The following is a 26,814-nucleotide window of genomic DNA, read 5'->3' on the forward strand; positions in this document are numbered from 1 at the left end:
CTAGGCAGAGATTTCAAGATGCCTGAAGCTTTAGGCCTCATGTGCCCTAATATGGCTTAGCGGCGCAGACTTCACGCTGAGTGGGCCATGGCGTCATACTCTGATTCAGGCTTCGATAGAAGCTGATCAATTGAACTGGACCCGCTGTTACGACTCAGATCTCTCCGTCCGGATCTCATTAACGGATATTGCGGAGCGATCTACATGGAATGTTTGCGCCACCTCTCAGGGATGGGGCTACGTATGTATTATACCGTACTCAATACGTACTGTACAGTGCTACAAATTACAAGGAAGCTGTAGTTACTCCACCATCTCCAAGCCACCGGCCGGAAAGTAGCGAAGTTAGATCTTACCACTAGGTATAGATATTTTATCTCTCCGAATATAGATTTTGCAGAAGAAGGGAATTCGACTTTCAGACGAATCATCCTACGCGCTGGAAGATAGCTGAAATGGCTATTGTACAAATAGTGGAACTAAGGTTCGGTTACCTAACTAAATGGTGGACAGCCGTGGATAATCCTTGGGACGGCGCAGCTCGACCTGTCCAGCCTCAGATATACGATATCTATGACGGTTTCGTCAAGGACGCTAACTACAAGCCTACTAGCTGTTCACAGATGCTGATGCTGAGGGCTACAATATATCCAGCTGAGCGATCTTATCGATCGGCCTCAATGATCATGGATCTGGAGTACGGGGTCCGCCAGCGGTGGCCGGCCTTGCGAGGCCCGCATTTCCGCCCCATCGGTTCCAACGGAAAGCCGAGAGCCGAGCCTCCTGGTCTCCCCGACCGCTTGTGACCCTTACCAGTCAGGTGATGGGTCAGCCTTGCTGTTTTCGTTAAGAAATGCGCAATGGTATAAAGAGTCATCGAATTTCCACTTGGTATCAACACCGTACTCGAACAGACAAGCAACGCAACAACAATGCACGAAACTGAAGTTCTCATCGTCGGCGCAGGCCCCACCGGCCTGGTCACGGCTCTGTGGCTTTCGCGCCAAGGCATCAAGGTCCGCATCATCGAACGAGGGGAACGCACCGCCACGACCTCCCGCGCGCTGGCAGTCCATGCTCGAACTCTCGAGCTGTATCGACAATTAGACCTCGGAGATCGGCTGGTAGCACTGGGCCATCCATTAGGGGCAACGAACATCTGGACACAGGGGGTGCATCGGTTTCGCATCCCCTTCGGTCACTTCGGAATGGGGTTGACGCCGTATCCGTATATCTTGATCGTTCCTCAGGATGTGCAAGAGAGATTGCTGGAAGAGCGGTTGAGGGACTTCGGGGTGGAGGTGGAACGGAACAAGGAGTTGGTGGATTTCGCGGAGAACGATGGCGGGGTGGTGGCGCGGTTCAGGGACCCGAGAACACGGAATCTCTCACTGGAGTCGAGTGAAGTAGCAGAAGACCTCCAGACGTGTGAAGCCGCGTACATCGTCGGGTGCGACGGCGCCCATTCCGCGGTCAGACACATGGCAGGGATCAAGTTCACCGGCGAGACGTACGGTCAAATATTCTTTGTCGCCGATATCGAGGGCCAAGGGCCTGCCATCAACGGCGAAGGACACCTCCAACTCGACGGCGATGTCACCTTCCTCACTCTTGCCTACGACTCTAAGCGACATGCGCGACTGATAGGCAACGTGGATGGGAAGCAGCTGGCTCACATCGAAGCCAAGGAGGATATTTCGAAGGTCAATTTCGAGGACCTGGCCCTCGCCACACCAGCTATGCGCCAGATGATGCAAATCGACAAGGTGAACTGGTTCACGGCGTATCGAGTTCATCACCGCGTGGCCGACAAGTTCCGGAGCGGTCGCGCGTTTCTCGTTGGGGACGCTGCCCATATCCATAGTCCAGTCGGAGGACAGGGGATGAACACAGGCATCGGCGATGCGATCAATCTCGCTTGGAAGTTGTCTACTGTATTACAGCGAAAGGCGGACGCATCACTACTAGATACCTACGAGTCGGAGCGACGAGCCTTTGCGCTGACTCTCGTCGAGACAACCGATTCGGCCTTCAACAAACTGGCTGCCAGAGGCTGGCTGGCCAATTTCATGCGCAGTTACCTCATCCCGTTTGTCGTGAAGCTTGCAGTCAAGTTTGGCTTCGTTCGTCGACGGATATTCTTTGGCTTGTCACAGCTCAAGATACAGTATCAACACAGCCTGCTGTCTGCCGGGTCTGCCGGCACTATCAAGGGTGGAGATCGGTTACCATGGGTGTCAGTAGGTGAAGGCAACAACTATGAATCTCTCAAGGAAATCACCTGGCAGGTCCATGTGTATGGCGACCCTTCGACTGAGCTGGTGAAATGGTGCCAGCTGAGAAACATTCCGTTACATTGCTTTAGCTGGACCTCTCAGTATAGCCAAGCAGGATTAGCACAGAATGCGGCATATCTGATCCGCCCCGACACATATGTGGCAGTGGCTGAGGCCTCAGGTAAACCCGAGCGATTTGATTCTTTTTTCCGCGATACCCAGCTCAATGTTTCCTAGTAATCTTTTATCCCGCTTTCTAATGTCTAATGTCCAAGCATCTCAACTCTACTAAGACTAAAATACATACAAACATCTTTGCCAAACAGTTAGACTTTATTAATAGAAGCCCGGTTCACCATACAGCTCGCAAGGCGTGAGTCATGAAAATTTGCGTAAATGAGCCCAGTAAGGCCATCTTCCGAGCGTCATGATTGAGTAAACAACCATCGAAGCCACGATTCAGTGGGCTGCGCTGTGGTAGTCCTCCGACCCCGAAGCATAGGAAAGAGCGTCTCTCAGAGGCACTGGCTGAAAGTCCGACCGTATATGTTTACATGCTATATAACGTCAATGTGTCTGCATGAAGCGACGTAATGACTTCCAGCAAATTTGGTATGATGCTACCCATCTTTCATGGATCCTGTCTAGATCACTCGGATTCAAGGTTAGACGCGAAGCGGGTGGCGCTGGGGCCGAGATCCGTCGTTGGGATGGAATACACCTGCCTTGAGTTGGCTAGTCCGCCCATCGTATGAAGCGTAATGCGGATGAGAAAGCAAATAAGAAGATCCGGTCTCCTTTTTGACGTGATTTCGGTTAGCGGAGAAGTGCTTCAAATTTTATTTCGTTCGTAGCAAAGCATACAATAATTCTGCCAAGGTATTCTTGCCGGTAGGATGTGGTGCCGCAGGAGTGCTTAAGTCACTCCACATGTACACTTGAAAGAGCGGGGGCATGGTGCATGTCCTAACCCATGGCGGTTTTAGCTGTCAGATATAGAGAGAATTGTCAATGATCTGCTGGAACCTAATTTCTGCGCCGCAGTCGAGCAAGTTCATATCCAGTTTGTCAAGTGTCGGCCTTGCAAACAAGAGTAGTGTACTGTACCCTGTACCCAGAACCGCCGCGTCGCGCAACGTGCATAGCGCAATCACCTCAAAACAACCTTAAATATGATCTTATATAATGAATGAAGAAGTAAGCATAGCCACGTGTACTTGGCACCTTCAAAGGAATAAAGAAAGCGTAGGCGTGGTAGACCCGGACCTAAATCTGGTAAGAGCGAGATCTGAGTTTTATGTAACGGGTACGTACCAGAGCACAACAGGACCGATTCAGAAACAATACACCCCGTCTATTGTGTGGACCAGCATGCCTATTATTCTCCCATTCTTTCCTAGTCAACGCCACGAGGTTTATTCACTCGCGGGGAAGCTTAATGGAAAGACATGAAATAGAGAAGAAACTCACCATCTAGCGCTCGTCCTCCTCCACAGAACACAGGAGATTCAATTTCAACAACAGGAACTACATCAATCACGCAAGGATGACCGAAACCGTAGCACTCAGAGCTCACAGCCTTCCTATCCGCCAGCAGGGATGTTACAAGCCTTCAATCGCGGAGATAGCAAAAACCGTGGTGGTGGACAAAGAAATCACCCCTGTCGAGGCTGCGACAACACGACCGAAATTCAGCATCGAGGACCATCCCGGTGACCAGCCACGTGGAATTCGCGTGGGAATTGTCGGGGCGGGGCTGTCGGGGATTACAGCAGGGATCTTACTCCCTGCTAAAGTGCCAGGGATTGATCTGACCATCCTGGAGAAAAATGCAGATGTCGTAAGCTGCCCCTTTACCATCTTTTCGTTGGAGCTGTATGCAGAGCAGTTAATCTTGAGACGGGCTTCTAGGGCGGTGCATGGTACGTTGTAACCACTGGTATGATTGACACCTCTAACGATTTTTTCTCACTTCTCTGTTGTACAGGTTCGAGAATACCTACCCTGGTGTGCGGTGTGATGTGCCCGCCCACGTCTACCAGTCCGGCTTCGCGCCGAATACTCAATGGAAAGAAGAGTTCGCACAAGGACCAGAGATTCGCGAGTACTGGCAGGACCTTGCCCGTCGGTTCGATGTGTACAAGTACTTGCGTCTGCAGCGCAAAGTCCTCCGAGCGGAATGGCAGCCGGACGAAGCCAAATGGAAAGTCACCATCCAAGATCTTCGAGACAATAAGGTGACGACGCGTACTTTATCCGATCATCTAAACCAACTCGTGCTAACAAGAGAGAAGATATATGAAGATACCTTCGACATCTTCATCACCGCCATCGGGTACTTCAACACTTGGCGCATCCCCAACTTCAAAGGCATAGACCAATTCCAAGGGGCCATTTTCCACTCCTCCAACTGGGACCACAGCGTCCCGCTCGAAGGTAAACGAATCGCTCTAATCGGCAACGGTGCATCAGGCATTCAGATCCTACCCGAAATCCAACCCATCGCCGGCAAAATCGATCACTACGCCCGCAGCCGCACCTGGATCGTCCACCCGCCCAACGTCGACGGGGACTGGCAACGGGCGTTTTTCGCAGTGGACAAGCTCGAATCCTTCCGCGACCCGCAGACATACCTACAGTACCGGAAGGAGAAAGAAGCTGAATTTTTCCGCGGCTTCGCCACTTGCTTCCTGGACTCGCCTGAGAACGACTTCCTGCGGCAGATGTGGACGGTCTCGATGCTGGCCCGTGTCGAGCACAACGAGACTCTCCTCAGCGACCTGATCCCGGACTTCCCGCCCTGCTGTCGTCGTCCCACCCCAGGTCCGGGGTATCTGGAAGCGCTGATCCAGCCGAACGTAGAGCTCATCCGGTCGGGGATCGAGCGCCTGACGCGGGACGGGATCCATACGGTAGACGGGATGGAAAGGCGCGCGGATGTAGTGATTTGCGCGACGGGCGCCAACTCCGATCTCGTGCCACCGTTCCCGGTTGTGGCCTTTGGGGTGGATCTCTGCGAGGCGTGGGCATCCGACGGGATCTACGGGTTCCCCTACACGTATCTCGGAACGGCGACGCCCGGGTTCCCCAACGCGCTCTGGCTGGGCGGGGCCCACGTCGTCGGCCCCAGCGGGACGATCCCCAACTGCGTGGAGAACCAGATCACCTACATTGCGAAGATGATTCGCAAAGTGCGAGGCCAGGGAATCCGCACGTTCGTGCCGGCCAGAGCCGCGGCAGATGACTTCCTCGAGTATTGCCATGCGTTCTTCTCACGGACGGTTTGGACAGGCAACGATGACTCGACGCCAGGGAAGGCAAATTGTCGGTCGTGGATGAACGGGGGCCGACCGAATGGGTTCGTGCATGGGCTTTTTCCAGGAAGTGCCAGTCTGGCAAATTTTGTTCGGCGGGACCCGCGGTGGGAGGACTGGGAGTATACGTATACGAACCCAAGCGGGAACAGATTCGCCTACTTGGGAAACGGGTGGACAACACGAGAGATGCAGCCTGATGCGGACTTGACACCTCATTTGAAACAACCGGACCATATTGATTTGAAATCGTATTTGGAAGGATGGTGGGATGTTTAGCGATGGGGTAGACTGCTATTACCATCTGACTGTGTAGATTGTCATTGAATAAATTATTTATTTTTGTATGGGGTGCGGTCATAGAATGATATACAACTGCTACAGCCGATCTACATGGTAAACCAAATCACCAGAGTGGCGAACAAGTGTAATAACGAAACAGCCGTCGCTCATTGTATTATCTGCAAGACTTTCAATATATGTACAAATGCCCTTGTCAGGCTACCTTGCGGAGTAGATTAAGGCTTAGTGGAGGGAAAGTTGCCCGTGCCGAGAATATCCCCATCGTCCTCCGACCCGTTCATCGCGCGGTCGATGCGGAACTGGGACGTCTGGAACAGCCGGGGCATGCACGTCTCCTCAAAGGGGATCTTCTGCACCACCATCCGGGCCAACTCCTGTGCGGAGCGCCAGATGACCGGCATGCCGTGGCCATTGAACCCGGCCAGGATGAACTGGCCCTCCTTGCCGGGCACCGCACCGATGTGCGGGTTGGAATCGTACGAGTATCCCATGACGCCCGTCCAGATCTGGTCGACCTTCGCCCCGGTGTTCTCCCACCCCCGGTACGTGCGTTGCATGTAGCCGTCGTAGTAGTCCTTGGCGGCGTCGATGAGCTCGCTATCGTCAACGTTGTTATACCATTGCTCCTTGAAGGGCCGGAACTTGGACGAGGCCCCGCCGACGACGATGCTCCCGTCGGCGCGGGGGATCAGGTAGGAGAGGGTGTTGTCCTCGGTGCGGTTGATGTAGGAGTTGTTGAGCAGCGGGGCGGTCGTGCCCGCGGGCACGGTGATGCGGCAGCAGATCCCCTTGCACGGGACGATGTTCTTGGCGTATTCGGGCAGCAGGCCCGCGACGTAGGCGTTGTTGGCGTGGATGACGGTGGCGGCGTGCAGGCTGCCGCGCGGTGTCTGGATGGTGAAACCGCCGTGGGGTGCGGGGGTGATGGACTGGGCCGGGGTAAACGTCTGCAGGTTCACCTTGCCCGACGCTAGAGCTGATTTGAGGAGGTGGAGGATGAATTTGTATGGCCACATCGTTCCCGCCGTGAACGAGGCGCAGGCTTTGGCGCCCTTGACCCCGCAGATCTGCGCTGGGTGATTAGTACATTTGCGAGAGTTGGGGGGGGGCGGGAGCATGGGGTATCTTATGGTTGAAAGCACTCACCCCCTCTACATCCTTGCCGGTGTAAAAGACCACGTCATTCATGTAATCCAGGTTCAGCGACTTCATGCGATCATACACCGCTTTGGCCTTCTGGGCCGCCTCTTCGTTGCACCAGACGTCGATGGAGCGCGTCAGAGTGAAATCGCAGTCAATCTGCTCCTCCTCAATCAACTTCTTCATCGCGTGGAGGTGGGAGATCTCGAACTCCGCGATCTCTGCTCCCGCGCGGACCCCCGCCCGATCGATATACGTCGGAATGTGGCCGTAGAAGTCCGGACGGAGGTGTCCTCCATTACGGCCGGTCGCACCGGAGCAGGCCCCTCGCGCTTCCAGAATGGTGATTGACTTGATGGCGTCTCCATGGTCGCGAAGCAGGTGGTACGCGGTGCTCGTGCCAGCGTACCCGGCCCCAATGATCACCACCTCCGACTGCTCGGGTAGTTGTTCAGTGGACCGAAAGTTGTGTAATTCATGGGGCTGATTCTGCCAGAAGCACTCTCCTGGATTGGAGCCTGGAAAGCAAGTGGAAGTCGCCATGTTTAGGAGAAAGGTCGGAGATGTAGGTTGATGGGCGTAGAGTTGCGGTGGTGAAGTTTGGTTATCGCGCGCCCCCGTGCATCCTTTTTAAGGAGTCGGCGATAACAGCCGAGGCTTATCGTTCTATCGTTTTATCGTTTGTATTGTTTGGTGTGCTTATCGCGTCGATTATCTTATCGGTCAGCGGTCGGACGGCTGGCACTGTCAGTCAGTCGGTCGGTCGGTCGCTCCTTCACACGCACACACACAGACGGCGGGCCGTCCCGAATAGGTAATTGGACCCGGACCTAATCATCTGATAAGCGTCTAGCAAACACAAACCACAACAACAGCGGTCACAGACAGTCGATCCTCACCATGCTAACTAGCTTCATCTTCATGGACCAACAAGAGGATTCTGATTTCCAATGCGGGGTATTGGGCATCAGTGTGCACAATACAAAATGGCGCCACTCTTGCTCACTCTCGTTTCTGTGAATCATGGCCTCTATTTCTCTCACGCAATCTCCTGTCACTATGGATGTTTCCGCCCCCTCGGAGAAGAAGCCGCCTTACCAACAGGCCAGCGAAAAGTATGATGGGGACCTTGAGGCCACCGCCCCCGGCCACCTCGACGAAGCTCGTGATTTCCATCAGGGGCTGCATCAGCGTCACATTCAGATGATTGCTCTGGCCGGGACGATAGGCACTGGGTTGTTTTTGAGTTCAGGACGGGCAATTGCTCACGCAGGACCGCTGGGAGCTTTTCTGGCATACACGATCATCGGTGGGGCGGTGTTCAGCGTGGTGGCGGCGGTGGGCGAGATGGGCAGTCTCGTTCCGCTCCAGGGTGGAGTCATTCGCTATGCTGAGTTGTTCGTGGACCCAGCCCTCTCCTTCGCCAATGGGTGGAACCAAGTCTATTCCTATCTCGTCTCCATCCCATCCGAGATTGTTGCTGCCGCCGTGGTCATCGAGTTCTGGACCACAATCAACAATGCTGTCTGGATCACCGTGTTTGGTCTTCTCATGTTGCTCACGGCCTTGGTGTTTGTGCGCGTCTACGGCGAGCTTGAATTCGGCTTCTCCATCCTCAAGATCATGCTGGTGATTGGAATCAACCTCATGGCCCTGGTGATTACTTGCGGTGGAGGCCCCAATCGAACCAGCATTGGATTTCGCTATTGGCGTGACCCGGGCCCGTTTGTGCAATACCTTGGCATCGGAGGCGCCCTGGGGCGCTTCCTGGGATTCTGGACAGCACTGAACAGTGCTCTGTATTCCTACAGTGGAATCGAAAACATTACCGTCGCAGCCGCGGAAACACGTTCTCCCCGTCATGCCATCCCCATGGCCGCTCGTCGCATCTTTGTCCGGATCCTACTCTTCTACGTCTTGACCATCTTCATGATCGGGCTAGTCGTCCCTTCCGACGACCCCAACCTTCTGGGGTCCTCGGGAACTGCGTCTGAGTCCCCGTTCGTTATCGCAGCTCGGAACGCCGGAATCAAAGTCGTCCCATCCATTATCAATGCTGTGGTACTCACCTCCGCCTGGTCCTCCGGCAACTCGAACATGCTGGGCGGTTCGCGCATCATGTATGCGATGGCGGCCGAAGGCCACGCACCCCAGTGCTTCAAGCGTGTCAACCGCTTCGGTATTCCGTATGTGGCTGTGACAATTCTGGGAGTTTTCATGGCGTTGGGCTACATGACGCTGTCGAGTTCGGCCAGTACCGTCTTCACCTGGTTACAGGACATCGTCTCGATTTCCACCCTGGTCAATTGGGGATGTATCTGCATCGTGTACCTGCGCTTTCTCTACGCATGCAAAAGACAGGGCATTGATCGGCACAAGGAGCTGCCCTGGGCTGCTCCTTTTCAGCCATGGGGTACCTGGTTTGCGCTGGGGCTTTTCAGCCTTCTGTTCCTGACTGGTGGGTATCAGACTTTTATCCACGGCCAGTGGTCCACGGAGACATTCATTTCTTCATACTTGAATGTCCCCATCATTTTTGTTCTGTATTTCGGCTACAAGTTTTGGGCCAAGAGCAAGATCATCGGGTTGGAGGACGTGCCAATTCGGCCGTTTATCGAGCGTTACCAAGCCAACCCCGATCCTGAGCCGGAACCGAAGCGCGGGCTTAGACGGTTGAACTTTCTCTGGGGATGATGCCTCTTGGTGGGTGTGATTTGGTCGAGTCTCGTGTGTCTGTATTCTAGCGACTTATCTTGCGTGTTCATTTGTATAGCTAATGTCATAATCAATCTGTATTATCTTCTTTATCTTTGTGACGACTGGACCTCCCGTGTCTTACCATGTATGTTTTACCTCCAGTTTCTCCTCTTAGTTGCCCAAAAGAGCAATACTGAAGTAGCAGCAGTCCGGGCAGTGTTATCTAGCACTGAATGTGTCAAGCATAGAGAGCAAGATAAGCCATCAATTACCCCCGAGCTTATCGGAATTATCGAGCGCTCCGCATATCCACCCCATATCTCATATCGCGGGTCAATATACGGTCGTGGGGGCCATGTCGACTAACGCTCCCTAAGCGAACTAGCTGCATGCGATAGATTGCCCGGCCGTGTGTCAGACGCGACTAAGATTTCCCCGCACGGCCGTGGGCCCGGTATCGGCTGGCGATAAGACCGAAAAGCAACTTCGACCTCATCTCTACCCCTCCTGACGTTCTCCCCCCCCTAGGTCCTCGGTCATCACCACCAAATAGCCTCAACTTCAATCCTCCCCAGCCCGACCCAACCGAAATCACAACATCATACCCGCACGCACGCACGCAAAAATGACCAGCAAGAACGTCGTCTTTGACGTAGTCGGCACCTGCGTCTCCTTCGACGCCTTCTACGAGACGATCCAGCAAACCCTGGGCCCGCAACTGGCGGCGCACAGCCTCACGGCCCAGACCCTGGGCTTCACATGGATGACCAACGCGGAGCTGCAGTTCACCTTCCTGTCCATCTCCGAGAGCTACAAGCCCTACAAGCAGGTGCTGACGGAGCTCTTCTACCAGACGCTGTTCATGATCGGCGTCGCCAACCCGACGGGCTTCGCGACCCCGGCGCAGCGCGACGCCTGCGTCGAGGGCTACAGCGCGCTGGCCCTGCGGCCCGGCCTCGCCGAGTGCTTCGCCACCCTCCGTGCCGCCGGGTTCACGGTCTGGTGCCTCACAACGGGGGACACGCAGCGCGTGCGCGGGTACTTCCTGCGGGGCGGCGTCGACATGCCCGCCGAGAATTTCTTGAGCTGCGATACGGCGGGCGTGGCCAAGCCGGCGCTCCGGGCGTATCGGCCCGCGCTGGAGGCCTTGGGGTATGCTGGGGGTGAGGAGAAGCCGTGGTTCGCGGCGGCGCATTTGTGGGATGTGGCGGCGGCAACCAAGACCGGGTTCCGCGGCGCGTATTGTACGGTCTACGAGGGTGAGCCGTGTTATCGGGTCTTTGAGGCCGGGTTGGATGTTACGGCGGAGGATTTGGTCGGGATGGCGGAGGGGATTGTGCGGGCGACGGAGGGGAGGGATGAGTAGGGGGTTTTGGTTGGTGGCAGGAGAGGAGGTTTGGGTGTAGGGGGTCATAGATCTTAGATTTCATTTTTCTTTTTTCGTTGTTGTTTTTGGGTCTGTGTATAAAGCATCATGAAGAGTATGAGGATATTACCTGTTGAACTATTTTTCTAGTGGTTTGTTACAACATGAAAGTGCTCGAGGGAGCGGATTGCCGACACGCGATAAGGCTTGTTGCCCGCCTGGCGGTGAGGTGGGCGTGAGATCTGTGGCTGTTAGCATTCACGTGACTAGCACCTGATGACATAATTCAGGGGTCTGACAATTTTCGACCGTGTGATTGGCGTTCCAAGCTTCAGCGTCAGGCTCCAGTGCTGATGCTGATGCATGGCAAGCAGCTTCATATCTTCTGTTAGTCCGTTCACCGCAGCCTGTATGCCTTCAGACAGTCCATAACCGGAGCCTCCACGACTCAGCATCCCAGATTATGGATGAAGACGCCACGCTCACCCACCGCATGGTGAGCGTGGGCTATGATGGCAGAGACGAGAAAGCACACGTGACCACCGCCTGCAAGGGTCGCGATGCGTAGTGCGGATTTCCGAGGACTACTTCTGCAAATCGCCGATCACGATGGAGACGTACACGGAGGTAACGCGGACGATGTTTGATGCAGACGAGGACCGCGCCACGTGTGACCACGCGACGGACCAGCTGTACCGGTGGGCGCTGCGGCCCTTCGAGGGCTGGATGCAGCGGCTGGAGCAGCCCACCTACGGGGGCCCGTTCCCGACGCTGGCGCACTACCTGGACCCGCCGGAGCACCGGTGGAAGCTGTACGTGGTCGAGGAGGTACCCGAGCCGTTCCTGGACTACGACGTGCCGCCACGGCGGGATCAGCAGCTGGGCGTGTGGCTGCCGCACTACGAGCTGCACCCGGACTGGTTGCTGTTCAAGGCGGAAGAAGTTCTGGCTTCTCCGGCGGACGATGACGAGGAAGAGCTTGAAAAGCCTCCCACGATGGTCTGGCCGCAACACCGTGGCTGGCGATATGCCCATGTGCTACTTCAAACCCTTACAGCTATGGCGGTGACAGCACGCTGTGCGCGAGATGGAAACGCATAAGGCTTTACATGAGGTCGAGGACTTCGACGATCTGCGCGTGCCGCGGGTTTGTGGCGTGGTGACCGGGGACAGAAAGGGCTCATACCTCGGGCTGCTAATCTCGTATGTGGAGAACGCTGGGACGTTGGAATCGCTCGTCGGGCCGGAGATGCCGCTGGAATATCGGCGGGATTTTTTGGTCCAGCTGACAGAGACACTGGATCTTCTGCACCAGCTGGGGTTGACGTGGGGTGATGCGCGGCCGTCAAATGTGTTGATTGATCCTAACGATGGCGCGTGGATTGTGGACTTTGGCGGCGCGCATGATGAACCGCGTATTGGCGATTAGGTCAGCAAAAGACATCTGCACACGCAGTTAGGGTACCGCGAAGGCTTGTACAATATTACGCGCATGTTGATGGACGGCATAGTAGATATGCCGTCCTTGCCGTTGGACGATGATACAAGCACCGAGGAAGAAGTGGACGACGAAGATGACGAGGATGACGAGGATGACGAAGATGACGAAGATGACGAAGAAGAAGAGGAGGAGGAGGAGGAGGAGGAGGAGGAAGAAAGAGAAGAAGTAGAAGGTCATGACCATGAGGAAAGACTGAACGCACTGGAAGGAATGATGAAGTTCGGAAACTTAGAACAATTGGGTGGATCATTTGAAATCGGAAGACGACAACCATTTATTTGGGAGAGCATGTGACCATCACCCGGGTGTTGCATAACACTCGGTCCGGATACCATCTTCTCCTTCCTCTTCTACTTCCATCTCCTGTCAATATGTACATACTATTTCACATTTACGACTAGATACCCCTCAAGCCATTCCACATGCGATGTCGCATCATCTCTCAGGAGCAGCATCTCGAAGTACAGTATCCTCAGCTGCAAGACCACACCATTCCCAGCAAGCATCCCACAACTTTGTCTGTACTTCTGGAATTATACTGACAGCCGCAGGGATGTTCTCTTTTTGACCCATATAGTAACCCCTCCTTCCCTGAAAAGACGAATCAACACTCAAAGCAACCAGATCACGTCCCGCATCCTCCGTGGTCCGAAACATCGTGGTGACGTGTTTAAGAACAGGCATGAGAAAGTTGATTACTGCGAAGATCCTTTGGGTGGACCTTTTCTGCTGAGCCTGCGATCTCGCACTCGGTAGACCACCCGGATCCATCGCGACCGCCGTGATGCTTGATAACCTATCATCCTGTCAAAACGTCAGCCAACTCTTCTAGTGCACCTCCGGCGACAGTGAGCATACCCTCTTCAATCTGCGATTGAGATTGTTCGCCAACGTGACATTAGCCAGCTTGGCCGTGGCATATCGCTGGAAGCCCCTATCATGCACGAGGGCAGGGGAATCAGGCCCCGGTCTGAGCAACTCCTCCAAATCAACCGGAAACTGCGGTCGAAGCGAGCACAATGGGTTTGATTTTTCTGGGTAGTGTGTGATGGAGCCCAGCATAACAATGCGACCGGAAGTGAGGTCCATACTCCCGAGAAGCTTCAGAATCAACAAGTAGTGCGCGAGGTGGCACACCTGGAAGGTGGCTTCATAACCATCGGCGGTCAGTTTCTGTCCTCCTTCAAAGGAAAGCGAGGCCGCGTTGCAAACTATGGCTGAGATGCGAGGGACTGCTCCAGAGGAAATCAGACGAGAGAGCTTGTCTGCGAAGGAGCGCACGTTGGCCAGCTTGCCGAGGTCGAGGGTCTCGAGATGGAATTTTGCTTTTGGAAATCTTGCAGCCAGTGCTAGAAGTCTTTCGGTATTGAGATCTTCTTCTGGGGATGGGTTGCGGACAGTTGCAACCAATGTTTTCTGAGGGTGAGTTTCTAAGAGGGCTTGAACAAAGCCCAGGGCCAGAGAGCCGTTGGCGCCGGTGAGGACCACTGTTCCTTCCATCGCTACAGTTTCGAATTCATTGGCAGGGACCTTAAGGTCTCACTCAAGGTAACGACGGCATGACTGGTTCTTTTTATACCTCTCGACCTTGACTTCCTACCCTCTGTGCACTCTTCACAGTTCGTACCACATTACCCTATGGTATCTGGTAGTCATTACTAGTCTACATGTAGTAAGCGCCTGTCTTGGCCATGAGATCATGGTAGCTGCAGAGCATCACTCATGCTGACCCATGCATCGAGGCCATGTCAAACTTTTGAAAAGAATATCATCCGAGAAGGGCATCCACGAAGGAAGCAGGACTTAACATAAATTCCGCAGCCAGCTACGAATTTGTCTAACCGAGCGCGTACATGGTAGAGCGCTAGACTATTTCGAGCAGGCGCATGTCTTGGCCCGGGCACTCACCAAAATGCTTTGTCAGCCATCCCATGGCCTCCTGCTTCAACTTCCTTCAGTGAATCACCGAACTCCTTATCCTTCCCTGGCCTTAAGTGAGAAAAATTGTCCTTACCTAGATGGCGCACCGAGAAGTACCATTTATCATTAGTACATCCCAGCCGACAAAGGCGACCGAGTCGCAGCGGAGAATCGCTCTGTCGCACGCCGCTCGCTCAGCGCATGCCAAGACCAGGCGCCTGCGGACGCTTCAATACCAGGCACAAAAGAGACAGGAACGCCATGCAAGGCTCTCACAAGAAAATCCAGACCTTCCCATTGCTGAACTGGATACATTCCTCCCAGCAGACAGGACAGACCCGTTCATGAGTTTCGCAAGGGTCTTAAACCCCACCGAACAATTTCTCTTCGATCACTGTGGGTATCCATTCGCAGAGTTCTATATTTCCTCTTGCTGACCCTGAATTTGTGCGACTCAAAGACGTCACAGTGATCATACCTCTGATGCGCTGCAACGAGACGCAGGTGCTCTTCTCACAGCGCATGAATAGTATCTGGATCCCTGTCGCCATCACCGAACCCAGCCTTCTGGACGTTGTGCTTCTCACCTCGAGTCGACATTTGTCATGCTGTTACACGCAGGAGCAGCAGGAGCAGCGACGCTTCTTCACGCAAGTCACACTCCAGTACAAGTCGCGAAGTCTGCGGTCACTGAGACGCGCTATTTCGGCCGAGGTGCCAGCTTTGGATGATGCGACGGTCGCAAAGGCAATCATGCTCGCTTATGATGAGGCACGTTCCGTTCGCGGCTGGCGCAGAGCACTGAGCTAACAATCAATAGCTATATGTTCGCAATACAACCATGCTGAAGCATCATATTAACGGGGCTGTCAAGATGGTCGCTTTGAAAGGTGGGCCCCAGACATTGGGCTTAGAGGGACTTCTCGAACATTTCCTTTCCAACCTCATAACCAAGATGAGAGGCGACCTAGGCGTTCATGTCACGACTCCGTGGGATGGGTTTGACGCGCCGCGGCCGATTCACTGAAGTGAGCTACATTGTCGACGAATGTCTCGATGGAACAAACCTTTTCGGTAACAGCGATCTCGAATGCCCATTTCCGCAAACCACCTGTCACTTTCATGGATTCTCCCAAATCTTGCTCGAGCCTCCGGCAGTGGTCACCACCTCCTCCATGGAGTATGACGGGTGACCGCCCGATCTGCCAGACAGCTTTCAAGGGAGCAGGCGGTCTGTTAAACCGAGGCAAGGCGCCGCGGTTAGCCGTGGCTTTTTTGTTTGTTGCCATGACGTACCCAGTTGTCGCCCGCGGCCTTCCGCCCACTTTCCGAGCAGGACGAAAACCGATACTCCGGGCATTCCACCCGTCATATACTAGGAGGCAGGAAGTGCGACATGAGATCTTATTGTAAGACTCAGTCTCGTACCGCCCGAAGATTGTCCGACCGCCACATCTGTCCTCCGTTTGGCCCGCTACATTGGACAATCTAGGAGGGAGACTTGTTGAGACGACACACCGTCAATCAACCCACGAGTGACGAACGTCAAGCAACATTGAAATCCAGGAACAGGTACTCGATCGTATCATATCAGAAGCAGAGATAAATTCAATGATATATCACCCAGAGTCGCCTAATCTTAATACACGCTGCTCAAAATCTATTGAATATATACATCTTTTCAGGGGATCCCCTCTCCAAGTCCTGCATCCCAATCCATCACTAAATCAAGCAGCCTTGACCTTCAGGTAGGCAGCCATGTACTCAGAGCTGTGAGCTCCGTACCAGTAGACGGTCTTCTCCTCAACATCGCCGTACCCATCAACGGCAAACCAGGCCTTGTCGCCGTGGGTCAGCTGGCCGTCCTCGTTGACCGCGAAGCCGGTCATGTTGGCGCCCTCGGGCATGTTGCCGGAGTGGGGGACGGTGAACTGCACGGCGGCGACGGAGTTCTCGACGATGTACAGGTTCTGGAAGGCGGTGGGGACGGCGCCGTCGGCGAGGTAGGTGAGGGCGCCGGCGGAGTTGGAGGTCACTGCGTAGATCAGTACTGTTGTTGAAATTCAGGAGATCAAGGAGGATAGGGGCAAGAACTTACGGACGACGGGGACTTGGTCGTCGGAGGTGGCGTTGCCGATGTAGAGGTACTCTGCTATGTGTTAGAAATCTATAGCAGAGAGGCGTGGTAGGTAGATAGCTGGGGAACACGTACGGCCATCAGTGAGGACGGCGCTGTTGTCGTCGGCGACGAGAGTGAAGCGCTCGGGCAGAGAGGCGGCAGTGGCGGTGATGGCGCTGGCGAGAGCAGCAACAGTAGCAATGGAGAACTTCATTTTGGCTGGAAGGTCTGATTTGTTCTGACTGGACGGAGTTGAGGAGAGATTGTCACTTAACGGAGCGGTTGTTCTTGTTCTTGTTACTTCCCAGATCCCCAGCAGCAACAGCTGGCTTTATATGTCCGATGCTCCCCTGAACAGCATCCAGCATCATGATTCCATCACCCACGAAATTTGACATCATCGGTCTCAAATATCAGACCACGGGATTAGGGGCACAGCGGGTCCCGTTGAGACATTGTTTCAGAGCGCCGTTGGGTGCGCTGTACTGTACACTGCAGTAATGCAGCTTATGTCTCCATCGCGATGTGTCAACGACATCGTACCGTGGAATCCACGGAAGGTAAACCACGATATGCTGTATCGAAACAAGATCGATCACGTTTGCCCCAACTCAATTTCCCCCCGTTTGTGAGCGACGGCGTCGGGGTTTGGGGGACGGTGGATCTCTCAACGGCGACTTTTCTGGAATTGTTTTTCTTGAGCTGTGATTGTCCGGCGGAACGGGTCTTTCCCCACTTGGTGGGATGATCGGCGGTGTTGGCGCGCGGGGCGGGGATGCTGGGTTGCTAGTCTAGCGTTGGGGTAGGGCAAGAGGACTGTTCTGAGTATGGATGTATAAGTATGAGTGTCTGTACCTCGGTTCTTAGTTCTGGTAGCTTGTGGGGTTCAGGGGAGCTTGACTGATCGTCAATTATGCTTGGTCGAGGTTATTGATTTAGATTACACGGTGACGGGGGAAGATCGTCCGAGACACGGCTCGTAGAGCCAAAGACAGGTAGCGAAGATCTGCGGGTAGGCAATTGAGACCCTCCAAAATCGTAATTGTGTTGACCATGTTTTCTGACACGGTGCTAGGCTTCGCCTTGTAGCAGGGTGCTACTGGTTTCTTCAAGTAGCTTGAGGTTTCTTGGCAGATGGCTGTCTTCTCAGACACTCTTTTACGCCAGTCTAAACATAGGTCAAGATCTTCGTCTTCCGTTCCTCCGCGGTACCCCTGCAATATGCACGTAGCTTGGACATACCCCCTGATTGACACTCTTTTTCAGCTCTACAGGTACTAGAGACATCTGCAAAAGTACTCGCAACTATCCTCACCGGTGAGTAGAACACAGGGAGCCTGGAGAGTAAAAGAGCTTGGCTTTATTAAGCAAAGCCCACTCTGCTTGGCCTACTACCAGCCCGAGGCAATGTCTTGCCCTGAATCGGAATAGTAAATTATACTTCTTTTTTGAATGAAACTTGCAGAAGATCTGCAGCGCTATCATTATCATAAAAGTCATAAGAACCCAGTACCCACTTTTTCATCACCTCATCAAAGCATCAACCAAACCCCCTATCCCATCGCAGCCCATCCCACATTGCTTTCTCCTTCCTATCACTACATTACCGTTCGAAACCACTTCTAAAGGCAATCGCTATCACACGCCTCGCATACAGATCCCAGCCACGCACTTATTCCCGTAGCAACAATCCGCATCCCCGCGACAGACCCCCATATCTTCCTGACAGTACGGCCAGTTGGGATCGGTATTCCGACAGTGGCTGGCAGCACAGTACCCGGAACAGCAGCTGAGTCCGCTTCCGAAGGAGCATACCTCTGTTGTCTCCGAGTGTTCGAATTAGCCGCTGAGCTGTAGAAACTGAAGAAAAGAGACAGGAATTGGGATTGGGGTTGGACTCACCGTAAACGCCTAGGCAGGTTGGCTTCGGCACGCAGGTGACAGTGGTTGTATAGGAGGCGGTCGGGGTGAAGAAGACGGCGGTTGTGCAGGTTTGGGACTCTGGGCAGGAGGGAAAGGTCCCGCAGGGGGTTGGAGGTGTGGTCGTTGTGGATGGTGGCGGTGGGATGGTGCTTGTCGCGAATGTAGTTGTCTGAGTTTCTGTTCGTCTTGTTAGTATTCAGAGCGAGATATAGGAGGTCAATGGTTGAGAACGAGAACACACTGCCAAGAGTCAGAAACAAAAAGAGAGCAAAGAGGTAAAACATGGTAATGTTGATGGATTGAATCGAGCTGAACATGTTGGGTCCTTGCTCTGGAAACAGAAGCGAAAGATCAAGTGGTGCAGGGTCCTGCTCTTATATACTTGCAGCCAGGGTTGCACTGCAGCTCGGAGGAAGCGCGAGGGAGGGCGATCAGATGCAGAGGCGGATGCATCGGTGTGTACTGTGACCGGGCGGGATACGAGGGACTCGTATGCGATCGAAACATGTCGCGCGGGTTGTATAGGCAGGTGGAGAGTCTTGGAAATCGTAAGTTTGTTCGCCAAGTAGGGAGTGATTGAAGCGCTGGGAATCGAAAATTGGCGATAGGCTCTCTCCGCGGAGGAAGATCGACGGCGCATGAACGAGGACTGAGACACAATCCCACACGTGATGCTATTTATACTCCACACTTCAAGTCCAGTTTCTTTCACCGGGTCACACTGCAAGCTATCAAGCTGAGTGTTATCGTGCGGTCGCTTGGCTTGCACTTTGCTGCGAGGGGGTCAATGTCAACGTCATCAATGCGAGGACGCGAGGTCCTTGCAGGGCGACAACGCAAGCTCAAGGAGACGTTCGACTGGCTGTTTGTGACAGTTGTGAGACCGGAGCCATGGGTACTTTTAGCAGATATGCTAGCAGAGACATCATCGTGTTTGATGCCTTGATGAAACAAATGAGGTAGCTCGAGCTCATTGTCGAGTTACATTCCCGGGGTTCACCTGCTTTCCTCAATGCCATTCTCAACATCACGTGGCAAAGTAAGGATCCTCCAAATGTTCGGCCTCTTTTTGCCTGTCGCCAAACTCGTGAACAGCGACGATTCGACGGAAAGCAATTTGAAATTCCAGTAGTCGTGCCAGCAGCTCGCAACAGATCACGTAGTCAAATCTGCAGCAAAACGACAACGCCTACAGCCCGATGCCTATTTCATCGGTATGAAAGGAATATTGTGGCTCTTCTGTGAACAACTAATGTACGGCCGACTGAACTCTAACTGAATCAGTTCGGTCGTCCAGGAGTGTGCCAATGATGCAGACTCTCATTCTAGGTGAAGGATGAGGGACGCTTTCTGGCAACAAGACTTCATTCTCAAGCTGTTCGGGTCTCGGCAAAGACGGAAAGTCCCATAAGAGTCCGGGGTACAGTAGACCTTAAGCTATCAGTGATCAGTTCCGATGCGCCGCGAGAGATCGTGTGTGCTGCAGTGAAACGTAAGCAGGTATAGCTGCAAGCAAAGCGCTGCTAGCAGATATGTAAATACTGTGAGTAGCATTCATCTCTTCCAGTCATATAGCTCAGAAGAGCAATAGGCTATTTCCGGTGCTCCTGTAAAGTCCTACCCCACAGCCGATCTAATCAGATCTACAGCATAACTAGAGCTTATCTTCTCCAACAACAACAGTAGCAACTCCTCTCCCTCTCATCTCAACCCAAACAGAAGACGCGTTTGCGAGCGCTACACCACCACCAAGCTCACCCAAACACTTCCTAACGCGGTAACACGAGTCCCTCGCCACCCCCGTAACTCAACCACAACCGCCCCAACCCACCAACCCCAAATGAGCCTCTCCTGACATCACCAACCGAACCTTGTTGTTCTTCCGCCCACCCCATCGAATCCCATATTAACCCCACCAGCCCCGGATCTCATCCGCAAATAACACTCTCAGTTTCTCCAAACAACACCATCCATCGAAAACATCACTCACCACAAACAACAAACAACAAACCAACCCAAAATGAGCTCAATCCTCAAACCCACCCGCTCGTCCACCCTCTTCTTCCGTCCTCTCCTCCTGCGACCGTATCTCATCCGGCCGTACCACAAAGAACTGCACAGCAACAAAGGCGAGGAGAGTACGTCCTGATCCGAGTCCAGCTGTTTCATGTCCCTTCTCATCTTCTATTCTCCTCTACATCGTTAGGAGTGATGATAATGTATACTAACGCAAAGATACAACAGTGTTCATCCCCCCATCCTACCCGGACGACATCGAGCCCCCGAAGCTAATCCACAAGAAGGAGACCAAGGAGAGCATGTGGGATGAGTTGCAGGCTACGATGAGTGAGACCTCGGTACGTTTTACCTTGGCCATCAGTCCACGAAAGAACGCGCTGCGGGAGGCATAGATAATGATGCGGTCATGCGGTAGGTCAAAGCCGATCGCGGAGATATCAAGTTCGAGCTCAAGAAAACCGGGCAGAAAGCCGCTGCGAAGTCGGATGGCGCATTCCCGGAGCGAGAAGAGCCCAGGATTGATGAGATGTGATTTCTCGCTTTCTTAACCTTGGTGTCGCAGATGGTATCCGGGCTGGAGAAGGAGGTAAGGCATGGTCTGAGGTCGGGGGCTTACGATGTTGACATGGTTTTCTGCACTGCAACAGCCTTGCGCTTCTCAACAAATTGTATGCAATCTATCAGTTTTGTCCTCATTTGAGCATGTTTTCCGTGCTGTAGCTCTAGTTCTAGTTTGTGTCTAAAGTTCAATGAAGGTGCTCACGCTTCGAGCGGAATGTGATCTACATTCTCAACCTGCTGCATATCTGTCTCCACTTTCCGGTCCACGTGAGTTTCCTGGGCATGCTGGCCGGGCATGACTGTCCGGCCACCCTTGGAGCTGAATACTCCTCCTGTAATCCCTCCCTTGACAAAGAGCAGAGGAATATCCTCAAGCTCGATTCCTTTGGTCTCTGGGTAGAAGAAGTAGACCATCGGGATGAAAACGGCATTGAGCACAGCGAAGATGATGAAAGTTTTCCAGCCAATGTTTTCTGCGGCAGACGGTTAGCTGTGAGCTGTGAACCCGAGATTCTTCATCCATAGCGGAACTTAGAGAACATACCAAAAGCGATCGGAGTGATCTTCACCACGGCAAACACAGCCATCCAGTTCCACCCAGACGCAATGGCCGACATTCGCGTTCGAACCCGCGTCGTGTTGATCTCAGATGGATAGAACCACGGCACAGGCAGCCAGCCAATTCCGTAGAAGATCTGGAAAATGAAAATGAACACGGTCGCGCCGTAGGCGCAGTCAGTGCGGTTGAGCGACAGCAGGATTGTGACCATCACAAAGCACAGACACAACCCTGCGGAGCAGATCATCAACAATGAGCGACGACCGAACCTGTCCATCAGAAACACCGGAATCGCGGACCCGACGAGGTAGGTGCACTGCATGCCGCCGCCGAGGAGCATCGACAGGTTGCGGCTCATCCCCATCGTTTCTTGGAATAAAACCGGTCCGTAGTAATTTATCATATTGGAGCCCGTGAATTGCTGGCCCAGTTCGATGGATATGGTGATCAGAAGACGGCGGAGATTCTGGACTTCGCCCCATGAGAAGAGCTCCGCAAAGCGGAAAGGCCCTTCCCGTTGCTCTTCGTCAAGAACGACCTGGATGTCAAGGATTGTTTTAGTTACAGCTGGATCGTTGAGGTCAGTGTCTTGGATGGCGGCGATGACGGCGCGGGCTTCTTCATGTCGGTCGTGTTGGACCAGCCAACGCGGAGTTTCGGGGAGGCCGATTATCTGTAGAATGAGACAAATGGCGAAGATGGCCTGGAAAGCAAGTGGGAAGCGCCATTCGAAGGAGGAGGTGTAGAAGCTGGTGCCGTAATCGAGCCTGGAAGAGAGCAGTATGTGAGCAAACGTCTAATGTCACTCAGGAGGTCGACATACCAGTACGCAATGACCACACCAAGGATGGTAACAGTGCCCTGAAGAGTCAGGAGAGCACCTCGATAGGATGCAGGTGAGCATTCACTTTGGAACACGGGTGCTGTAGACGAGTTCATGCCGTTGCCGAAACCAGTGACAATCCGACCAACAAGCAGCTGTGCTATCGAGTAGGATGAAGCAAGCAGAGCAGAACCAATAACCATGATTGTTGCGCCTGTCAAGAGCATAGTCCGTCGCCCATACTTCTCGCCCACAAAGTAGCAAACAATAGACCCGATGACGCAGCCAATATCATATAATCCGGTAATGTCACCTTGCATGGCAGCATCAGGGTTGTTGAAATCCTTGGCGAAGCGGTTGTCGGCTCCCACGATTCCGGACATGACGCCTAGATGCAATTCAGCACATGAGGTATGGCTCTCCAGCAACGGCACTAACCCTGGTCATATCCTAGGAGAAGAAAGGCCTGACATGAGGCTGCGGTGATAGCAAAAATCAGGGTCCGGCCCCGAAAATCATGTTTCCAAAGCCGCATCTTGAGTGAGGTGACCGCAGAGCTTTTGCTTAAGTGTAGGATAGGTAGATGAACCGAAGGATCTTTTAAGCTATCACGCCTCAGCGGGATGGCGTCCATCTAATACTCAGCCATCGGCTTGGCAGCATATCGTCAGAAGTTCGCCCTTCAATGTCCCGAGACTAGGAGAGGGTGGGATCCACTGGAAACGGACATTGTTGGTCGGCTTGCCTATCGGAGTCAGGATAAGCAGCGGGCTGGCCTGTTTGGTACAACAAGTCGGTGGATCATCGCTCCGAAACGCGGGGTACCCCATGGGACGGACACATTGGCGTAATGCTGCCACGGGCCACTCGAGCTCACCGAATGCCTCATCGGTAAAGGACTCGGAATTCCATTTTACAGCAGATATAAGCGCAATTCCTGTGATGAAAGACAGTATCAGCAAGTGGAAGCTTATCGCATTCTCGCATTTCAAGGCGGGTTTATCCAGGCTATCAATGTGGAGTGGGTTGTGGAGATTCTGAGAGACAGGATGAATCCCCGGTCTTGGCCCAAGAATGGCCGAGTCACGTGCGGTCCGGTCGGCCCGATACTCATAATGCAATTCCTGCACTCCCATTGGATGGAGTATTTGAACCTCTACATTGACGACCCAGACACGGATCTGACTTAGTGGTCACTAGAATCCATAGTGCGGTGATACTCTACCTAAGCTCCGGCCTAACAATGCTCGCTCTGGTACACTCCCGTAATGGGACAATTATTCTCTAGACGGTCGTAGAGAGCATGAGCTAGAATGATCTTTAGCCCGTCAAGGTCTTCTCCACATTACTACTTGTTCGAACAATATATATTCTAGCAGTTGTTTGGGCTAGAACGCACCGCAAAGTTGTCAAGGCTCAGCCCCATGACATGCCTCCATGTACCTGTGTTAGTCGCCGATCAAGCGATTGAATGATTTGACTCCTTAAACTACCTACCAGGACCATGAACCTTTACCCCAAAGTCACCTAGAGTAGCCACCCGCCACCAATAAAGGGAACCGCAAAAACGTCCGCGAGGTGTTTGTGCTGCATGAAACCTGGAAGAGCATAAGCCAGGGTGATCTGCAAGCCAGATTTACATGATCTTCTGGCATTGCTCTAGCCGAACTACTCCTACGCATGAACCACCGAAGGAGGAGTAGACCAATTGACTGAACATACATCGATGCATGTAAGTATTACAATCTGAGCATCAAGAAAGCGAGTATCCAAGTTCATCCAATCTGAAAAGTCCAAGACCCTCACTGGCATTCTCTCTTACATCGTGGTGATGAAGATTTCATTCCAACAGTCCAAGTATGACAGACATCCAACTCTGCAACAACGAAGCTTCTTTGCAATACTCAGTATCTGTCAACCTCCAGGCACCAATATCCCTCCAATATAGGGCTTTGTGATTTTGTCTCCTAGAGTATGATATCATATCCGATTAGCTATGGTGTGGAGAGAAGGGTGTTGGATAAAATTCATACGACAGATTCAGGTCTCTAACTCCAATTTGGCAATCATCGACGGGTTCTGAGCAAGAAAGATCGCGAGAAGATTGTCGTTGATGGCAAGAAGGGCATCAAGGTCATCGGTAGTCTGGAGATGGTTCATTGCATTGATAATGTTCTGCCAATGAACAACCAAGTCATTGCTAGCCCATGGCTCGCCCAGGCTTTCCAGACGGATGCGCACTTCCATGAGGCCGAATCGGATCCCAGATTGGCACTGCCGAATGGCGGTCTCCAAACCCTCATCGCGAGACACCACATGATTTCTCAGGCGATGAGTGCATGCTACAGTTATCTCGCTAATCTTGAAGGATATCTCATCATAGAGTTCCTCGAAGCACTTGGTGAGATCTGATGTCTTTCCCTCCATTCCGTAATAGTAACGACTAGAGGAAGCTGATATGTGTGTTTGCCAGGGCTTAGATGGAACGATAGTCGAAGATGAGATGCTGTGAGCCACGGATGTGGGATGTTGAGAAGATGTTCTGAGCGAACGAAAGACGAAGCCCAGTTTTATATCCAGAATTTACATCCAAAATTCACGAAAAGAAACAGAAGCTGAAGAGATAGACGTAGTGAAGATATTCACTAGCTGAACACACGTACCAGCGACTGTATATCGACGCTGACGTCGTGAAAGCACGCGTTACGCGTCTGTTCAAATTATCTCAAAGAAATGATGGAACAGAAGCGAATTAGAAAGAAGACATATCGCAAAGAACTTCACCAAACATATCCAAAAGGCTGAAATTTAGACGAGGGCTGAAGTTGTTGATTCACTTGTTGTACCCTTCCAACAGTTTATAAAGGTTCCCCGTCAAAATCGCCTCACCACCTCTTCTCTTCCTGAAACCTTTCTCTCTTTGTCATCGATCTCGATCAGACAGCCTGCAAGTGCCTGGATAGAGTCTCTGTGGCTGTCTGCACACATCCATCATCATCTCGAATCAAATACTACTCCCACATATCGATCTCTTGATAGAAGTCTTCCTCGGAAGCTAAGACTGGTGAGGTCCCGGATTCTAAGCAGATTGCTGAGCTCAGACTAACAGAGTATCGTCTTCAAGCGGAGATCCGATCGATCGATCAACTTGCATCTTTGATTTACACCGCCAGAGCTCCGGTAAAACAAAGGTTGATCCCACTCTGGTTTGATATTTCAGTACGTCTCTGATGAATACGTGCAGAAACAAACACCATGGACAACTCGATGTCACAGAAAGCTGTGCCTAGCAATGAGCGTGCCACCGAGGGAACAACCGCTCATTCTGGCGTCAACGAATCTGTGAAGAGCACCGCCTTTGGGTCTCTGGGATGGCTTCTCAACGGCCTTTCAAACCCCAAGGAGCTCCCAGTGCCCGTCGCGGAGCGTCTTCGCCAGACAATCACCGAGTCGGACCCGACCATCGAAGGCGTCACCATCGAACGACTCATTCTAATTCGCAAGGCTCTGGTCGAGAGTAAGACTGCAGTAGACTCCAAGTCTTCCTTTGTCTTCTTGGATGTGGCAATTTGTGAGCTTGTGGAGAACAAGGACGAGACTCCCGAATGCCTCCTCGGGCGCGCCGTCAGAATTTTCAAAGACCTTCTCGATGGAAACACTGTGGATTGCAAGAGTATCGCAGAGGGCCAAGTTGACCTTGCAGCATTCCGTGCGCAGTTCAGACATGCGAACAATGAAATCATTCGGGCTTGCAAGGAGTATCACGCCGCGGTCGATGCAGGAGTGGATAAAAAGGAAGCGATGATTGTGTATGTCTCAAAGGCGTTTGATCGGATTGGAATGGCTACTTTGCATTTGCTTCGGGATGAGGCGAAGGGTTTCTATCCCAAGGACGAGGCTGCCAAGTTCGAAAGATCCATCGCTTCGTTGGACAACTTTCAGGAGATGATTGAAGATCTCCAGATTCTCAACGATGGTTACAACTATGATGGCGAGGAGCCCGGATGGGTGAAAGTCTAGAAGCCTTTGTCATCGTGCCAACTATCTCTTTTGCTTGGATTCTTGGACCTTGAGTCTTTGGAGAAGTGGATTGGATGGTTAAAACGATGCTTCTTGGTGGAAATTGATGTGCTACTGGTCGGCTGTATGACGACTCTTGCTTTTATGTATCTAAAGTGCGGAGCTCTCTGCTAAAGCTCAGGCTTACCTCGAAAGTTTCCTTACTAGGCACATTCTCCCGGCCGTACTAGTCTTCGTAACCTTTAGTCACGTAGGTCTTGTGTCATTTGAGGT

At 52.8% G+C, this 26,814-nt stretch overlaps 13 protein-coding genes across 13 annotated transcripts; 8 read left to right on the forward strand and 5 right to left on the reverse strand.

Moving 5' to 3' along the window:
* The first annotated feature begins 911 nt into the window (after nucleotides 1-911).
* Nucleotides 912-2,596, forward strand: ASPACDRAFT_79840 (putative FAD binding monooxygenase). The gene has a single exon (XM_020205506.1). It carries the CDS (start codon nucleotides 933-935, stop codon nucleotides 2,511-2,513), a length of 1,581 nt encoding a protein of 526 aa, XP_020054708.1. The 5' UTR covers nucleotides 912-932; the 3' UTR covers nucleotides 2,514-2,596.
* A 1,226-nt stretch (nucleotides 2,597-3,822) lies between these two features.
* ASPACDRAFT_44872 (flavin-containing monooxygenase) lies at nucleotides 3,823-5,869 on the forward strand (the record flags this gene model as incomplete). The annotated part of the gene is made up of 4 exons (XM_020201499.1): nucleotides 3,823-4,116; nucleotides 4,188-4,198; nucleotides 4,264-4,513; nucleotides 4,571-5,869. 4 exons carry the CDS (start codon nucleotides 3,823-3,825, stop codon nucleotides 5,867-5,869), a joined length of 1,854 nt encoding a protein of 617 aa, XP_020054709.1.
* Nucleotides 5,870-6,029: 160 nt separating this feature from the next.
* Nucleotides 6,030-7,725, reverse strand: ASPACDRAFT_122184 (NAD(P)/FAD-dependent oxidoreductase). Its single transcript, XM_020196504.1, has 2 exons — nucleotides 7,040-7,725; nucleotides 6,030-6,960 (listed from the first exon to the last, which is right to left on the reverse strand). The coding sequence occupies exons 1-2, from the start codon at nucleotides 7,574-7,576 to the stop codon at nucleotides 6,109-6,111; spliced, it is 1,389 nt and encodes a 462-aa protein (XP_020054710.1). The 5' UTR covers nucleotides 7,577-7,725; the 3' UTR covers nucleotides 6,030-6,108.
* On the forward strand, nucleotides 7,577-9,816 carry ASPACDRAFT_79841 (aromatic amino acid and leucine permease). The gene is made up of 2 exons (XM_020205507.1): nucleotides 7,577-7,863; nucleotides 7,920-9,816. The coding sequence occupies exon 2, from the start codon at nucleotides 8,057-8,059 to the stop codon at nucleotides 9,725-9,727; it is 1,671 nt and encodes a 556-aa protein (XP_020054711.1). The 5' UTR covers nucleotides 7,577-7,863; nucleotides 7,920-8,056; the 3' UTR covers nucleotides 9,728-9,816.
* A 445-nt stretch (nucleotides 9,817-10,261) lies between these two features.
* ASPACDRAFT_79842 (putative 2-haloalkanoic acid dehalogenase) lies at nucleotides 10,262-11,207 on the forward strand. The gene has a single exon (XM_020205508.1). The coding sequence runs from the start codon at nucleotides 10,356-10,358 to the stop codon at nucleotides 11,094-11,096; it is 741 nt and encodes a 246-aa protein (XP_020054712.1). The 5' UTR covers nucleotides 10,262-10,355; the 3' UTR covers nucleotides 11,097-11,207.
* A 188-nt stretch (nucleotides 11,208-11,395) lies between these two features.
* On the forward strand, nucleotides 11,396-12,269 carry ASPACDRAFT_79843 (uncharacterized protein). Its single transcript, XM_020205509.1, has one exon. It carries the CDS (start codon nucleotides 11,706-11,708, stop codon nucleotides 12,195-12,197), a length of 492 nt encoding a protein of 163 aa, XP_020054713.1. The 5' UTR covers nucleotides 11,396-11,705; the 3' UTR covers nucleotides 12,198-12,269.
* A 998-nt stretch (nucleotides 12,270-13,267) lies between these two features.
* ASPACDRAFT_44877 (uncharacterized protein) lies at nucleotides 13,268-14,097 on the reverse strand (the record flags this gene model as incomplete). The annotated part of the gene is made up of 2 exons (XM_020201500.1): nucleotides 13,268-13,393; nucleotides 13,456-14,097. The coding sequence occupies 2 exons, from the start codon at nucleotides 14,095-14,097 to the stop codon at nucleotides 13,268-13,270; spliced, it is 768 nt and encodes a 255-aa protein (XP_020054714.1).
* Nucleotides 14,098-14,615: 518 nt separating this feature from the next.
* On the forward strand, nucleotides 14,616-15,327 carry ASPACDRAFT_44878 (uncharacterized protein; the record flags this gene model as incomplete). Its single annotated transcript, XM_020201501.1, has 2 exons — nucleotides 14,616-14,913; nucleotides 14,987-15,327. 2 exons carry the CDS (start codon nucleotides 14,616-14,618, stop codon nucleotides 15,325-15,327), a joined length of 639 nt encoding a protein of 212 aa, XP_020054715.1.
* Nucleotides 15,328-16,244: 917 nt separating this feature from the next.
* ASPACDRAFT_61889 (uncharacterized protein) lies at nucleotides 16,245-16,850 on the reverse strand (the record flags this gene model as incomplete). Its single annotated transcript, XM_020203718.1, has 3 exons — nucleotides 16,245-16,552; nucleotides 16,616-16,666; nucleotides 16,730-16,850. 3 exons carry the CDS (start codon nucleotides 16,848-16,850, stop codon nucleotides 16,245-16,247), a joined length of 480 nt encoding a protein of 159 aa, XP_020054716.1.
* Nucleotides 16,851-18,106: 1,256 nt separating this feature from the next.
* ASPACDRAFT_122188 (uncharacterized protein) lies at nucleotides 18,107-18,852 on the reverse strand. Its single transcript, XM_020196505.1, has 2 exons — nucleotides 18,539-18,852; nucleotides 18,107-18,453 (listed from the first exon to the last, which is right to left on the reverse strand). Exons 1-2 carry the CDS (start codon nucleotides 18,841-18,843, stop codon nucleotides 18,309-18,311), a joined length of 450 nt encoding a protein of 149 aa, XP_020054717.1. The 5' UTR covers nucleotides 18,844-18,852; the 3' UTR covers nucleotides 18,107-18,308.
* A 1,707-nt stretch (nucleotides 18,853-20,559) lies between these two features.
* ASPACDRAFT_79845 (uncharacterized protein) lies at nucleotides 20,560-21,337 on the forward strand. The gene is made up of 3 exons (XM_020205510.1): nucleotides 20,560-20,697; nucleotides 20,804-20,916; nucleotides 20,994-21,337. Exons 1-3 carry the CDS (start codon nucleotides 20,580-20,582, stop codon nucleotides 21,108-21,110), a joined length of 348 nt encoding a protein of 115 aa, XP_020054718.1. The 5' UTR covers nucleotides 20,560-20,579; the 3' UTR covers nucleotides 21,111-21,337.
* On the reverse strand, nucleotides 21,338-23,056 carry ASPACDRAFT_44881 (sugar porter family MFS transporter; the record flags this gene model as incomplete). The annotated part of the gene is made up of 4 exons (XM_020201502.1): nucleotides 21,338-21,612; nucleotides 21,684-22,465; nucleotides 22,522-22,909; nucleotides 22,960-23,056. 4 exons carry the CDS (start codon nucleotides 23,054-23,056, stop codon nucleotides 21,338-21,340), a joined length of 1,542 nt encoding a protein of 513 aa, XP_020054719.1.
* Nucleotides 23,057-25,776: 2,720 nt separating this feature from the next.
* ASPACDRAFT_44883 (uncharacterized protein) lies at nucleotides 25,777-26,541 on the forward strand (the record flags this gene model as incomplete). The annotated part of the gene is made up of 1 exon (XM_020201503.1): nucleotides 25,777-26,541. One exon carries the CDS (start codon nucleotides 25,777-25,779, stop codon nucleotides 26,539-26,541), a length of 765 nt encoding a protein of 254 aa, XP_020054720.1.
* Nucleotides 26,542-26,814: the final 273 nt, after the last annotated feature.

Source organism: Aspergillus aculeatus, assembly GCF_001890905.1.
Source record: "Aspergillus aculeatus ATCC 16872 unplaced genomic scaffold ASPACscaffold_11, whole genome shotgun sequence".
Classification (NCBI taxonomy): Eukaryota; Fungi; Ascomycota; class Eurotiomycetes; order Eurotiales; family Aspergillaceae; genus Aspergillus; species Aspergillus aculeatus.